Below are 12,956 nucleotides of genomic sequence, written 5' to 3'. Positions count from 1 at the left end.
GAAGTGGAGGCCAGAGAACAACCCAAACATTCCCAAACCCACCCACATCTGTGGTGTATGTCATCCTTGTGGTTTCTAAGGTCACGTTAGGGGGCAAAAGACTCGGCGCTGGGTGGAGCCCTCCCCCGGAGGACAGGTTGGGCGCACATTTCCAGACTCAACCTGCCTGCCTCTTGGCGCCATCTGTTTCTCCAACTTTACCCGCTCAGAACCATGAAGCTTTCCACTGGAGGGGGCTGCGAGGAGAGGCTGTCTGGCCAAGCCTCTCTTGTGAGACATTGTGAGCAAATTGGTGTCTGGGTGAGCACGAGCCTGGGCTCTCTTTCCAGTGCTCCTTTTGAACTACAGCTGCTATTGACTGAGCGTCTCCTAGATGCCAATCCTTGAGCTAAGTGCGCCCCCATTTTATTGATGAGGAGACTGAGGTTCCGTCTACCGGAACTTGTGATGGTCTGTCTCCAAAGTCCATGTTCTTTGTAACTGTTTTATTCTCCCCAAACCTGCATGACATTTTCTCCCCGACTCCTGCTTCCTCTTCCCTTGGCCTTTTCTCCAGTCTTCCCCACCTCTCATCTCACTTGCTTCTCTAGAACCCATTTTGATTTCATTTTTCAACTGGTCCTTCTCAGGAGAGTTGACAATGGCATCTTGCTGAGATGAAGGATTTCTTATAGGTTCTGAGCCCTCCAGGCCCACACTCTCGTGGGACGTGGATGGGAAGGCAGACCCCAAGGTAGGGACCCAGGGCAGTGTCTCCAGCCTCAGTGCCCCAGGCACAGCATGGCTGCAGCTTTGGACAAAGGATACTTGAGTCTTGGGGGTGTGGCTCTTTGGAGGATGCAGGTATGTGAGCCTCAGGACTGGGTTTCAGGAGCGAGGGTTATGGTCCTCTCACTCCAGATGGCTTAGGACCTGTGTACACAGAATACTTGAATTATTCAGTCCAACTTCTCTGCCACCGGCACCATGCTGCTTCTCACGCGCCCATGTATTGCAGAGCCCTTGGGTCTGGAAGGAGAACGGCCTTCTTTTTTTTTAATGTTTATCTATTTATTTATTTATTTGGCTGCACCGGGGCCTTAGTTGCTACACGTGGGATCTTTGTTGCTGCATGTGGGATCAGTTTCCTGACCAGGGATTGAGCCCAGGCCCCCTGCATTGGGAGCATGGAGTCTTAGCTCCTGGACCACCAGGGAAGTTCCAGACACCAGCCTTCCTTGCTCAACTCCTGGCTTCAGACCCTCAGTCCTCTTTACACCTCGAAGTGGGTCTGCCTTGGACATGGCTCCACGGCGAGAGCTCCAATCACATATGTAAGTTGTCTGGATTTGAGAGACCCTCCTTACCCCTAGGTGTCCTTTCTTCCTTCTGGGTGACAGGCGGGCACTCTGGGGACACCTCAAGGAGACACACAGCCCCTCTGGCCTGGCCCCGAGTCCTCTGAGCCTCCTCTATCCGGCCCCTGCCCTGGCCCAGGCACCTGCCTCTTCCAGGATGCTCATGGAAGACTCCGAGCTGGTCTCCCTGCCTCCTGCCTTGCCCCTCCCAACTCACCTCCCCAGATGGCCAGGGTGACATCTATTAATAAAGTAAGGACCCTGGTGCTTGGCACCACACTCCTGAGTCTTCACCACCCTCTGTCTACCTGACCTCCTGCTCACGGTCCTCTGCCTCAATATTCCTTAAACAGATCTTTGGCTTCAGTGGGAACAGCAGGTGCTATCAAGCTCTAATCTTTCTAGAGTGGTTCAGGTGCCCCTTCCAGGTAGCCTTCCCAGACTTCCCCACTAGAAGGAAAACTTCACTGTGCTGGGCTCCCAAGGCACTCAGTGCATATAGCTGTCCATTCTGGCACATGTGCTGGGGACTACAGCAAGGGCTCTTCCAACCAGGGATTGACTCAGGGCAGCTGATCAGCCAGGGCTGACCTCAGTTGACTCAGGCGGGCACATGAATGAATGAATGAATGAATGAAAACGTAAAGGACAACCTGACTACACCAAAACACACTTTATTGATGCAGCCGAGGGAACTGAGTTACAAAGGGTGAGCAGGGGGCTGCGGGTGGGCCCTCACAGCCCCCACGATCCTGGCCCAGTACTAGGACCCTTCCGTCTCCTTCTTCCTTTCCTCCTCGTGCTGCTTCTGCAGCGGCCCACACGCATCCTAGTGGGAGAAGACAGCGCGTGGCCAGGGAAGGGTGGGCTGGGCTGGGCAGAAGGCAGGCCCGACTGAGCTCAGGAGACCGACGGGCCAGGCCTGGCAGCGGGCATGGAGCAGGGGTGAGGGGAGGGGTCGGCCAGAAAGAGACTTTGGGTCTTCGGAGGGGAATGAGCTCTGGACTGTGGCACCAGCCCACGCAGGGCTCCAGCTGGGTGACCTTGGGCAGGTTATTTCCTCTCTCCACATCTCAGCTTATTCACCACTGAAACAGAGGCTCAAACCCTCAACAACTGGCGTGTCTGAGCACTCATGCCCTGTCTGTCCTTCTGTTGATCTCCTGGATTCCTCGCACCATTTTGAAGATGATGAGAGGGAGGTTCAGGGCGGCCTGGGGCCTGTCCCCCCAGCCAGCAGATGGGGGAGGTAGGCTGCTGGCCGCAGGACCAAATCCGGTGCCTGTATTCATAAGCTCTTTTCCGAGGTTCCCGAAAATGGGGGGTGGTGATTTGTGCTACTGGTGGTCATGGGAAATGACCTTCAGTGGCAGGCAGATGGAGATGTTTTCATTTTAATAATCGTGAAAGTATTTCACGTATATCAAAAGAGGGTAGCCAGCTCACCAGCTCTGTGACTTCAGATATTGCACAGGACAAGACCAAGTAAAGCCTTTCATTTAACACAGATTTAAAGGAAAGCATTAAGAGGATACAGAAAATTCTGTTAGAGCAAAAATCAGGACAGCTGTCCTAGACTTGCGGTTGGGGTGACTCCAAAACCATAAGACCTATTGCCCATCACACAGGCATTAGAGGCCTGGGGTGCGGCAGGCAGTGGCTGTAAATGATCATCCCCTGGATGTGTCCCTTTTCCGTTTGCCACAACTTGGCTCTGCTCTTCCCCTCCTGTTAGGTTTTCCAGTTCCCTCCCCCACATACTCCAGGCATCCTCTGATTTCCCAGTGACTTTTCCCTCCTGGACACTCATCCATCCCCTGGGGGTCCTGCAGAGAAGCCGGTGCTTGATCAGGATGTCCTGTCTCACTGTGCAGCCTTGACTGACAGCTTCCTTCTCTAGGCCTCTGAGGCTGCCCAAGGTGGGACCACCCTCAGGGTGAGCACTACCCACCTCCTTGCACTCACCTTCTTCTCGTCGGTGTATATGATTTCTGATTCCTGGATGCCTATGCACTTGATAACATCTAGGAACTCTTTCTTCTGCTCCTGGGTCACCTCTGGCTTGTCAGCTGCAAGAGGGAGCAAGGGGCCAGGTGGGGATGCGGGAGGCCTGCGTGGGAGGCCAGGGAGGGCTGGGGCTCTGGGGATCTAGCCTGGGGAGTGGTGGTCCTGGGGTGAGGCTTGGGTGGAGTAGGGGTTTGGGACATCTACCATAGAAGGACACCCCCACATTCTTTGTGCCATTCCAGGAGGCAGCAAGCATGAAGGTCCTGAAGTGGTTGCTGAGCAGCAGGTCAGCAAAGTGTTCTCTGTCCGTCTCTGAAAAAGAGAAGACTCTGGTGAGACCACAGGAAACCACAACAGTTCCCATCTCATGGGCCAGGAACAGGGATGTGCCCAAGGCCACACAGCCAGTCCATGAAGGCCAGGGGTTCCCTGGGGCTGCTGGTCCCTCGCTCCTGCCGTGTGCCAGGCTCCGGACCGAGTGCCCGCCATGTGTACAGTCTTAGGAGCCTCACGTGGACCGTGGTTGTCAAGGCCTTTATCTCTCCATTTTACAGATGAGGAAACCAGACTCAGACAGGAGCCTCGGGGCTGCAAAGTGACATCTGTTCAATTCCACCGGCTCCTACTGGGTGCCATCTTTGCAATGTTAGTGGGACATGGGTGAAGCCACTGCCTGCCCCATACAGGCTCCCACCTTTAGCTCGCAGAAGATATGAAGTAATTGACTGAGATGTATGGCTGGAGCCAGCCTGAGGTTTAGATCCTAGTTCTAATTATAAGCTGTGTGACCTCGGGGAAACTCCTTGACATCTCTGTTTCTCTGTTTCCCCATCTGATCACTATGATGTCCTCCTAGGGCTGTTAGTGAGTATGAAGGGGATTAAATGTGAAACATTTTGAACAGTGCCTGGCACACAGCAAGAACTTGAAAATACTGGCAGTTATTACTGATTATTTGCTGTGTGCAGGTGCTAGGACCACAGAGATATAAGAAGTCCTCCAGGCCCCCTCCTTGAGGCTGGACAACCCACCATCTCCCCTCTCCACACAGCAGCCCTCCACCTGAAGGTTAGCTCTCACCAAATTTAGACAAGGTCCCATTCTGACGATAGACGTTTATGTAGCTGCAGTTGTAGACACACTTGTCCGCACTACAGCAGGATAGAAGCGGGGAGAAAAACAGTAAGATGGTCAAAGAGAAGTGCTCGATCACCTATCGCAGTCAACAAGTCAAATGACAATTAAAGTCAGTGTCCCCTTCCCTTCCCCCCGCAATTCCATCTATGGGAAGGCTGAGGCTGAGGCCAGGAGGAAAGTTGGACTTGCTCAAGGATTTTCTGCAGCTGGGAGTGAAAGCCAGAAGCTGGGGCTGGCAGTGTGGGCTCTCACATGGTCTGGTACTCTCTGACGATCAGCTTGTCCTCCGCGTGCCTGGGCTCAAAGTAAAAGAAAGCCGCCTGGATTGCTCTAGCCGACTCATTGTACTCAGCGTTTCGGAAAGCGGAGCCAATATAAAACCACTTGCCAGAGAGCTGGGGAGAAGCCAGGAATTGGTGATGGAGCCAAATCCTTGATAGTCAGCAGGGATGAGACTTAGCAGATCTCTGCCCCGTTTTTGCAAACAAGAAGACTGGGGCCCCAGATGAGGAGCGATCATACAAGAGCTCACTCAGGGAACTAGGTATCTCCTCAAATGCCCCCCAGCCCCTGGGCAGTCCCTCCCCACCTAGGACAGAGTTGTTCCCTGCTGAGGGACCTTGCAAGGAGACGTCTGAGTTTGGAAGCAGAGAAATGTCTCTGGAGGCTCGTCAGAATTTCAGCCCAGGCTCCAGGAGAGAAAACGGGGGTATCAGGAGGGCAAAGGAAAGCCCAGGGAGGGAAGCAGCTGCCCACCGTGCTCAGGGAGTCGGGCACTTACCCAGTCCATGGTGGCGTTGCTAATGGGTGCCGCTGTCATCAGGTTGGCGCACTCGGGGCTCTGGGCATCCAGCAGGGGAAGGAGGCTCAGGACAGCAAGAGCCCAAAGCAGTGCCATGCTGAGACCAGGAGACACCTGCAGCCAAGCAAGCTGGTGGCTGGAAGACGTCAGTGACTTTTAAAGGAGCTGTGGGCGGGTCCCTAGGACCCGGCTGTGACACAATTCAGCAAACTCTTGTGAAATGTCTTGCACAAATCCTTCCATCCTTCCTGCAAAGCCAGCTGTAGGTAAAGCTTGCAAGCCTGGGTCTAATTTGGGTCCCTAACCTGGAGGAGTTAATGTGTTTAGATAATGATTGAGGGGCCTGTAAACAAAGTCTCCTGTTTCCATTCAATTCCTGTTCTATTAAGCGCCAAGACTCAAAGGCCAGTCAGTCAGTTCAGTCACTCAGTCATGTCTGACTCTGCGACCCTATGGACTGCAGCACACCAGGCCTCCCTGTCCATCACCAACTCCTGGAGTTTACTCAAACTCATGTGCATTGAGTCGAGATGCCATCCAACCATCTCATCCTGTGTCATCCCCTTCTTCTGCCTTCAATCTTTCCCAGCATCAGGGTCTTTTCAAATGAGTCTTCGCATCTGGTGGCCAAAGTATTGGAGTTTCAGCTTCAGCATCATCCTTCCAGTGAACACCCAGGACTGATCTCCTTTAGGATGGACTGGTTGGATCTCCTTGCAGTCCAAGGGACTCTCAAGAGTCTTCTCCAACACCACAGTTCAAAAGCATCAATTCTTCGGCGCGCGGCTTTCTTTATAGTCCAACTCTCTTAAAGGACCCAGCTGTAAATCAAGTGCTGAAGGCAACTTAGAGAGTGCCCAGGAGAGTGTGGTGTATATGGGAATGAGTGGGGGAGGGATTTAGGGGTAGGAGGTGTGGGCAAACATGGGATCAATCTCAAATGAGTGTGGGGACAACTGTGAAACAAAGATCCAGAGAGGCCCCAACTCAATCCTGGAGGCAGGGACATTTCCAAAAGAAAGGGACCTCTAAGTTGAATATCTATTTCCAGTACTGAGTGAGTAAGTGAAAGTCGCTCAGCCGTACCTGACTTTTTTCAACTCCGTGGACTATACAGTCCATGGAATTCTCCAGGCCAGAATACTGGAGTGGGTAACCATTCCCTTCTCCTGGGGATCTTCCCAACCCACGGATCGAGCCCACGTCTCCTGCACTGCAGGCAGATTCTTTACCGTCTGAGCCATCAGGGAAGCAAATGTATTGGGTTGGCCAAAAAGTTCACTCGAGTTTTTCCATAAGATGTTACAAGAGATGAATGAATATTTTGGCCTATCCGATACTACTTAAACCGCCTCTCAACATCTAAAACAGGAAATGGTCCCTGTGTTTTCTCCACCCCCTGCTGGTTGAGCAGGGAGGCTTGCCTTTCTTTTTACCCATATGTTCCCAGTCCTGGAACAGTGCCCAGCAAGGAGCAGACACTCAGTATAAACCTTGGAATAAATAATTCCACTGTTCATTTGCATTTCTATGTGATGAAGTCAAATCTTTATTTGTATAAATAGATTCCAAAAATATTATTATGATAGGCTTACAATTTTGTATTCTTATTCATTTCATATATTTGAATAATTTTTCCTGTGTCAGTATAGTCAGCAGTTGTAATTTGAATGGATGAATAACCTTTCATTCACTTTCTGGATTCTAACTTCCCTAAACATGTCCTTTCTTTTTTTTTTTTTTTGTGGTTTCATTTGTTTATTATTTTTTAATTGGAGTATAGTTGCTTTACAATGTTGTGTTCTTTTCAGCTGTACAATGAATATATAATATAATTATATATAACATATATTATTTATATAATATATAGCATATATTATATACATTATGTATTATATGTATTATATATAATATATAATATTTATAATATATAATATTATATAATATAATTATTAATATATTATTTTTATTGGAGTATAGTTGCTTTACAATGTGTTTTTTTGGCTGTACAATGAACTGAATCAGCTTTATATATGCTGCTGTTGCTGCTAAGTCACTTCAGTCGTGTCCGACTCTGTGCGACCCCATAGACGGCAGTCCACCAGGCTCCCCCGTCCCTGGGATTCTCCAGGCAAGAACACTGGAGTGGGTTGCCATTTCCTTCCCCAATGCATGAAAGTGAAAAGTGAAAGGGAAGTCGCTCAGTCGTGTCCGACTCTTAGCGACCCCATGGACTGCAGCCCACCAGGCTCCTCCGTCCATGGGATTTTCCAGGCAAGAGTACTGGAGTGGGGTGCCATTGCCTTCTCCGTGTCCTTTCTTTATACCTAGAGCATTTTATTTATTTTTTTCCCAACTTCATTGAGATGCAATTGCCTATAATGTTTTAGATTGTAATTTTTCCTCTGAAGATATGTCAGAGACCATCTGAATTTCTTTCAAAAGAAAGAAAAGCATATGTCTTTAAAAATACAAGACTAGTGATATTTAAAAGCTTCCCCCAATAAATAAAAATAAATTACCCCAAGACAAACAACTCAGGTATCTGTCAAAAGGAAAATGGAAAAACAAACTGTTATTTTTATACAATGGAATAATACTTAGCAACAAAACAAGAATGAACTACAGATATATACAACAACGTAAATGAATTTCAAAAACAGGCTGAACGAAAGAAACCAGACTCAGGCTTCCCTGATGGTCCAGTGGTTGGGAGTCCACCTGCCAATTCAGGGAACATAGGTTCAATCCCTGGTCCAGGAAGATCCCACATGCAGTGGGACAAGTGAGCTCGTGTGCCGCAACTACAGAGCTCACGCTCTAGAGCTTGTGTTCTGCAATAGTGAGAAGCCCACGCACCACAGGGAAGAGTAGCCCCTGCTCACTGCAACTAGAGAAAGCCTGTGAATAGCAACGAAGACCCAGTGCAGCCCCCCTCAAAAGAAAGAAAGAGCTAGAATGAACAGCTCAGAGACTGGACTTCCCGGGTGGTCCAGTTGCTAAGACTCCATGCTCCTGACGAGGGGCCCGGGTTCCATCCCTGGTCAGGGAACTAGATCCTACATGCCTCAACTACGAGCTCACAGGCCACACAAAATCCCACATGCTGTAATTAAGATCCCAGCTGCTGCAACTAACACTTGGTGCAGTCTAATAAATAAACATTAAAAAAAAAAAAACCCAGCACACAGACTGTGTGAATCCACTTCTATGAAGTTCTAGAACAGTCAAAACTAATTATAATGGCAGAAATCAGATCAGTGGTTGCCTTGGCAATTTGCCCAGGGATGCGAGAGAACTTTTTGAAGTAGATGACCATGTTCTATATTTTCATTCTGGTGGTGATTACACACGTATTGATATGTACATTTGTGAAACTCTTTGAGCTGGAAATTGAAAATGTATGAATTTTATTGTATGCTGTGCATGCTAAGTTGCTTCAGTCGTGTTCGATTCTTTGTGACCCCATGGACATAGCCCACTGGGTTCCTCTGTCTATGCAATTCTCCAGGCAAGAATGCTGGAGTGGGTTGCCATGCCCTCCTCCAGGGCATCTTCCCCACCCAGGGATCGAACCTGCGTCTCCAGTGACTACTGCATTGCAGGGGGTTTCTTTTACCACAGAGCCACTGAGGAAACCCTTATTGTACGCCTAGTATACCTCAATTAAGTTGATTCAAATGTTAAAAAAACACTTCACCCCCAAAAGAGAGAAAGCAAAACCACGACAAATCAAAAAGCACTAACAGCCTTTAATGCTGCGCCGATAGGGCAGTGCGGAAACGAGTCTCTCCCCCGACGCCCTTGTCGGAACTAGAATTTCCCTTCTTTTTCTGTTTTTATCAGCTCAGTTAGTGTCTTGACCTTGCACTGCTCTACCTGGAGTCTTGCAAACACGATTGGAGCGCTTCAGGAGGGAACAGCGCAGGTAAGGGAGAGGGTGATGCAAGAAGGATCGAGACAGCCTGTGTGACTGGAGCCTGTGATGGGGTGAGCCAGATCTTCCCAGGTCCCCACATATCACACACACATGGCACACACACACACAAGTTCACGCAACAACACACAAGCACCTCTGTCACTTGGGATCTGCCGCCTGGTACTGGCACAGGGTGACCCATAACCCTAAATGCCTTTTGTCAGAGCCAACCATGTTCAGAGCCCAGGGGAACAAGTCTTCCCATCTTGTGCTCTCTCCTTGAAACACCATGTGCTCTTCCCAAACATCCCAAGGTTTTGAAGGTGATGCTACTGCTGACACGGGAGACAGCAGTAGGATTAGGACAGTCTATGTGGCTGGAGCATGCGATGGGTTCAGAGTGATGGAGGCTGATGCCTCCATCACTTCAGACCCACTTCCGAGTCCAGGGAAGATTTGAGTGGACTTAGAGGTAGTGAAACCTAGCAGGACCCTGCAAGGCCCTCCCAGGTAAAATAAAAACCCCTCCATTTCTTGGTGATAGAAAGAAAAAAGGGGGGTGTGGTAGGAAGGCTTATGTCTCCTAGACCTCTGAGTTCCAAAGAGCAGGCTCAAGCAGTTAATGATTAGGACAACAAGGACACAGGACTCCTAGTCCTCCAGAAGGGATGTAGATAACAATTTGATGTTTATCTTTGAGTTGTTTTGCAGAAACTAAGACCTGTACCCAGGTGGAGGATGGGGACGACATCCTGACCATGAGCACGCAGACACCAGACTAGTTGGAAGCAGAAAGCTGATGATGGAGATTTCTGAAACAACCGCCTGTTACCTCCCCACCAACCAATCAGAAGAAGATTCACAAGCTGATCACGCATCCTACACCTCTCTCCTTTTCACCCTTCCTGCCTCTAAAAACCCTGTGCCCCGGCCAGCTAACCAGATGGACTTGAGACAGGTCTAAGTCTCCATTTTCCGTGTTGGCACCTCAATTAGCTTTCTCTGCTCCAGACTGATGTCTCCATTTGACCTCCTTGTGTGTGGGGTGTATGAGCTTGGATCTGACTACAGAAAAAGACAGATTAATTAACTTTCTCATTCCTCCCTCTGTACATAAAGGCCATACTTGCTTACCACATTAGCCCTTGCCTCCCAATAGTAATGAGAAACCACTTTTTTTTTTTGCAACCTGTGGTTGGGGAGGCCCTCCTAAATTAGAACTAGGTAATATTTGCAACAGTTGCATGTGGTAGCCAAGAAATATTTTGCAAAGTGCAATCATTCATGTTCCTCTTAAATTCATGTATAGGTAGACATAACACAGGAATGATGCTAAAGCTGAAACTCCAGTACTTTGGCCACCTCATGTGAAGTGTTAACTCATTGGAAAAGACTCTGATGCTGGGAGGGGTTGGCGGCAGAAGGAAAAGGGGACGACAGAGGACGAGATGGCTGGATGGCATCACTGACTCGATGGACGTGAGTTTGAGTGAACTCCGGGAGATGGTGATGGACAGGGAGGCCTGGAGTGCTGCTGTTCATGGGGTTGCAAAGAGTCGGACATGACTGAGCGACTGATCTGATCTGAACACATGTTAGGCATGGATCTGATTCTTGGCATCAGCAGCTCGAGGTTGAATGCTAGCATGGTGAATGATTTATAGCTTTATAAACTTTTGAACAAACCTTAATCCATTGATTAAATTTCCCAAATGTTAATTTTAAAGAGTCAGCTTTATTTGAAAGCTTTTGATGTATGATGTTTAGTTATTTAGAACAGTGGTCTGTGGGCCTTCATTTGTTCGTGCACAGAAATGTGTGGGCGAAGGGTGAACAGGGAGGGCCAGTAAACGGCACGACGCAGCCTTTCTTTTGCCCAGAGCAATTCAGCTCTGGCCCAACCTGCATGCCTCCTGAAGCAGAACCGTAGACAGTGAGTGTGATATACAGAAAGTGCCCTGCGTACGAACCTGCAAGTTGTGAACGTGTGTTCCATCAGCATCGGGCGTGAAATTGCAGCTTGCCCTCCATCTCCTAAGATCCTTCAGCTCTGCCATCTCCCACCTCTTCTCACCCCTCCAGTCATAACTCTTGGCTGTTCACTCGACGCCAGCGCCTGTATGCCAGCTGCTATACTGTATTACTGTACTTTTCAAGGTACTGTGCTGTAAGATCAAAAATGTTTCCTTTATTTTTTGTTTGTTTTTTTTTATGTATTATTTGTGTGAAAAGTAATGTAAACCTACTACAGTGCAGTACTATACAGCCAGCTGTGTTAGTTGAGTACCTAGGCTCGCTTTGTTGGCCTTACGAATATACCAGACTTACAAAGGCACGCTCTGAACAGACCTCATTTGTATGTAGGGGACTGACTGTAATAAGAAACACATGCTTGAGCTCTACCTCCATTTCTGGTAACACAGGTCATAACAACTCCTGGGATCTCCAAAGTGATACTTGTCTTTTTGTAGACTAATGAGATGTCCCTTGGCTGGGGGCTCCTGGATACCCTCAGAATGGGGACCGACTTTGAGATTAGAGGGTTGAAAATTTCAGCTCCACCCCCTCATCTCTGAGAAGGGAATGGGTGCTGGAGACGGACTTGGTCACTAATGACGAACAATGATCTAATCAGCCATGCCCAGGTAAGGGTGCTTTCAGTGAAGTCGGAGTTGGGACATGTGGAGGTGCTGGGTAGGTGGCCGATCCAAAGAAGGCATGGAAGTCCTGTGCTCTTTCCCACATACCTTGCCCTGGGCATCACTGCTATCTGACTATTCCTGAATTGTATCCTTTTATACTAAACTGGTAATCTAGTAAGTAAATGATCTTCTGAATTCCGTGAGCTGTTCTAATAAATGGTCAAACCCAAAGAAGGGGTTATGGGAGTCTGTGATTTAGAGCTGGTGGGTTGGACGCACAGGGGACAACCTGCGCTTGTGATTGCCGTTGCAATGGGGACAGTCTTGTGGGTCTGAGCCCTTAACCTGCAGGATTTGATGCTCAGCCTGATTAGTGTTGAAACCAAGTCCCCCTAAATCCAAGTGTCCTTACTGAGTTTATGATGAATCTATCTATCCAAACTTTTATTTCCTTTCTTGTTCAACCCCTGTTTCCCTCATAATAGAGGGGTATCAAAGAAAAGGGGAGATTGAAACCGAGCAGGACCCTGCAAGGTCTTTGCACCTTTCTAAGCCTTTCCTTGAGTTCCAAAGAGCAGGCTTAAGCAGTCAATAAGTAGGACAATATAGACGCAGGATTCCTAGTCCCTCCGGAAGGGATTTAGATAGCAATTCGATGGTTATCTTTGAGTTGTTCTGCAGAAACTAAGACCTGTACCCCAGTGGAGGATGGGGACGACATGCTGACCACAAGCATGTAGACCCTAGACTAGTCGAAACCAGAAGGTTGATGATCAAGATTTCTGAAATATCCCCCTGTCACCCCACCACCACCAAGTCAGAAGAAGGTCCACGAACTGATCTCACATCCTAGGACGCTCTCCCCTAACACCTTCTTTTAAAACCCTTGCTGAACACCGTTGAGGAGTTCTAGTCTTTTGAGCATGAGTTGCCCGTTCCTCCCGCTTGGTGCCTGCAATAAATGCTGGACTTTGCTTCACCACAACCCAGCGTCAGTAGACTGGCTTTGCTGTGTATATGGCAAGTAGACCCAAGTTTGGTTCCATAACAGTATCAGAACGGAACTGAATTGTAGGATACCTAGTTGGTGCCTTGGGCTTCCCAAGTGTACA

The 12,956-nt window shown here is 48.7% G+C and overlaps 1 protein-coding gene across 1 annotated transcript; it reads right to left on the bottom strand.

Moving 5' to 3' along the window:
- AGP (alpha 1 acid glycoprotein) lies at nt 2,011-5,403 on the bottom strand. The gene is given in 6 exon segments (NM_001285630.1): nt 2,011-2,166; nt 3,303-3,406; nt 3,549-3,656; nt 4,425-4,495; nt 4,734-4,876; nt 5,263-5,403. Coding segments are annotated over 6 exon segments (609 nt in total). The 5' UTR covers nt 5,380-5,403; the 3' UTR covers nt 2,011-2,100.

This window comes from Capra hircus, chromosome 8, assembly GCF_001704415.2.
Source record: "Capra hircus breed San Clemente chromosome 8, ASM170441v1, whole genome shotgun sequence".
In the NCBI taxonomy this organism is placed as follows: Eukaryota; Metazoa; Chordata; class Mammalia; order Artiodactyla; family Bovidae; genus Capra; species Capra hircus.
This window is presented reverse-complemented; position numbering and strand designations above follow the sequence as displayed.